Source organism: Pinus tabuliformis, chromosome 1_1, assembly GCF_031772625.1.
Source record: "Pinus tabuliformis cultivar Carrire ecotype Pingquan chromosome 1_1, CPIR1, whole genome shotgun sequence".
Lineage (NCBI taxonomy): Eukaryota > Viridiplantae > Streptophyta > Pinopsida > Pinales > Pinaceae > Pinus > Pinus tabuliformis.
In genome coordinates, this window is record NC_142297.1 from 947,407,091 (window position 1) to 947,409,613 (window position 2,523).

The 2,523-nt window shown below is 35.2% G+C and overlaps 1 protein-coding gene across 1 annotated transcript; it reads right to left on the reverse strand.

Moving 5' to 3' along the window:
- Positions 1–710: 710 nt before the first annotated feature.
- LOC149217620 (nuclear transport factor 2B-like) lies at positions 711–2,156 on the reverse strand. The gene is made up of 2 exons (XM_089391388.1): positions 1,739–2,156; positions 711–1,010 (listed from the first exon to the last, which is right to left on the reverse strand). The coding sequence occupies exons 1-2, from the start codon at positions 2,087–2,089 to the stop codon at positions 936–938; spliced, it is 426 nt and encodes a 141-aa protein (XP_089247514.1). The 5' UTR covers positions 2,090–2,156; the 3' UTR covers positions 711–935.
- Between the last annotated feature and the right edge of the window lie 367 nt (positions 2,157–2,523).

A 2,523-nucleotide genomic window follows, 5' to 3' on the forward strand; every position in this document is an offset into this window, starting at 1 on the left:
CCATTTAACTTTCCATTACAATATTTTAAAATTATTACATTTAGTTGTCAATTATGTTAGTTTAAAATTATTATTTTAATTTTCATTACATTTAGATTCATTAAAGTTCAATGGGAATTAATATTCAATTACAATATTTTAAAACTATTACATTTAGTTGTCAATTATGTTATTTTAAAATCATTATTTTAATTTTCATTACCTTTAGATTCATTAAAGTTGATGTTTAAGAAATATAAAAATGATATTTAAAATATTAATATTAGGATTTTTAAATAACACAATGGATTTTTCAACTTGTATTTCACTTCTGCAGTTTGCAGAGAAAAGACAATACCTGAGTAAGTTGTAAGCATGTATGGCATCATATTCTAATACGTAGTACAGAGATATGAACCTCTCAGCAATTAACGTATTGTCTATGAAATATTTTATCCGTAAAGGCCGTAAAGAAACTGACATATTACCTCAATTTGATTCCCTACATGCTTTTTCCACTGCGTTTCCCCATAAGTTTTGATTTAATTCCATATGTCTGGAGTTATCTTTTTAACATTTTTTTTTCTTTTATAGATCCGTTATTTCCATGATAATGTTGCGTCTGTTCGGCATTTTTTTCACTTTTATAGATCCGTTACTTCCATGATAATATTGTGCCATTTTGATCACTAATCACTGCAATTCAATCAAATTAAAGGCAAATTCAGACGAACAAAATACTAAAACATGTGCGGTATCAACGCTCTGTTCCTTGTATTGAAATGCAACGATCCATACAAATACAATGCGCGCCAGAGCGAAAACGTACATTCTGGCACAGAGAAATATAATGAAAAAAGCTTGACATGTAATTGTTGTGTTTACATGATAGACATAATGGAGTGGAACTTAAACTATTCTGTTTTAGCCGAAATACTCATCAGAAACTGCTTCAATCATCCATAGTTGAGCCTGAAGATATCGTTGTGGATGTAGAAACTGCCCTCTGGTGTGGGAACGAGATGAAACATCTGCAATGGCACACATTAAGCAAGATTCAAAATGGATCCATTATTATTAAGGGTTAGTACAAGTAGTTAGATTGAAGTTCTTGGATATTGTTATTTGGTCAAGTGTCTGAACTTATGTTGATTGCTGATTCGTCGAATATTTTATAATCAGATCAAATTGATCTTTGATCTTGCCCATGTCCGTCTGATTACTTAATATTGCCAATTAGCCATTCAAATAAAAAAGAAAATACAATGGGAATTCAAGTGGTCAGATTTTAGATATTGTTACAAATAACAGGTCACATTGAAATTCTTAGATATTATTATTAGTGGTTGCTAATCACAAATTCAAATCCCTAAATATTATTGTTTGTTTTTTTAAAATTTAGGATAATCGGTAACTGGTGAGAGTTATGCTGAACAGACCGAGGATCAAATGCAACTGGCTGCCATTATAAACCTAGCCTCAGTGCAATAGCTTACAAGCCTCATAATAACAATTAACTTATGCCTAAACAAAAAATCCCTAGATATTATTGTTAGTGGTTGCAAATCACAAATTCAAATCCCTTCAATTTTCTCCTGTACCATAATCAGAGCCAGTTTACCCTCGCCACAGTTTACCCTCTACTAAATGTGGCGAGACACTCTGAATTTCCTGGGATTCCATTCCCAATAGAAAAAGTGAACAAAAAAGAAAGAGGAAGCCAGGTTAAGATATACGCAGTCAAGTTGTATTGTATTACCTGACTAAAGCGGAGGTAGTGTTCTTCACCAGGGAGCTGAAGGCTACCACTGACAAAAACGATAATCCCCCCTGCAACTCCAGTGGGTTGGCAATCAATGGTTGAAACATAATGCTTACATTCATTGAATGAGAGGTTGGCGAGCTTGAGAGAAATATTATGGCCGCCTTCTATCTTCTGGCCTTCGAAGCTCATTACAGAGGAAGAGTCGTACAAAGCAGGCAAGTTGGGCCTGCTGTTGTCGAACATATTGTAGTAGTGATCAACGAATGCCTTGGCCACCTCGTCCAGCTGCTGCTCCATACTATTGGCCGGCGTTGTGCTGGCCATCTCATCACCCTCCAAATCCATGGTACCTCCAATTGTAACGAGGCCGAATATAAATGTTATGAGGCTAATGGAGTGAAGATTGAGATTGGCATTGGCATGATATATAAGGGAAAGGAAAGGCCGACATATTGATCGCTTTGTCTATTCGAGCGTGAAAGGTACGCAGATGCCTGCATATAATACCCACACAGTCCAAGTAAAGCACAATATTCACATCAAGGGAATATTGCTTTTCTTTTTTCCTTTTCGTAACAAATTGCACGTCTCTTGTACTGCATCACTCAACTCGCGGACCGACTTTCTTTATATAACAACATAGGGAATTTCAGTGACCCCTCCCTCTTGATGCTGAATGAATAGAGAAGTTAAAACGCCTACATCTGAGATACTTCCATTTTTTTAGAGTATATGGCTCCTTATAAGTGATGTTTATGTTTTCTTTCAAGAGCAGTCTA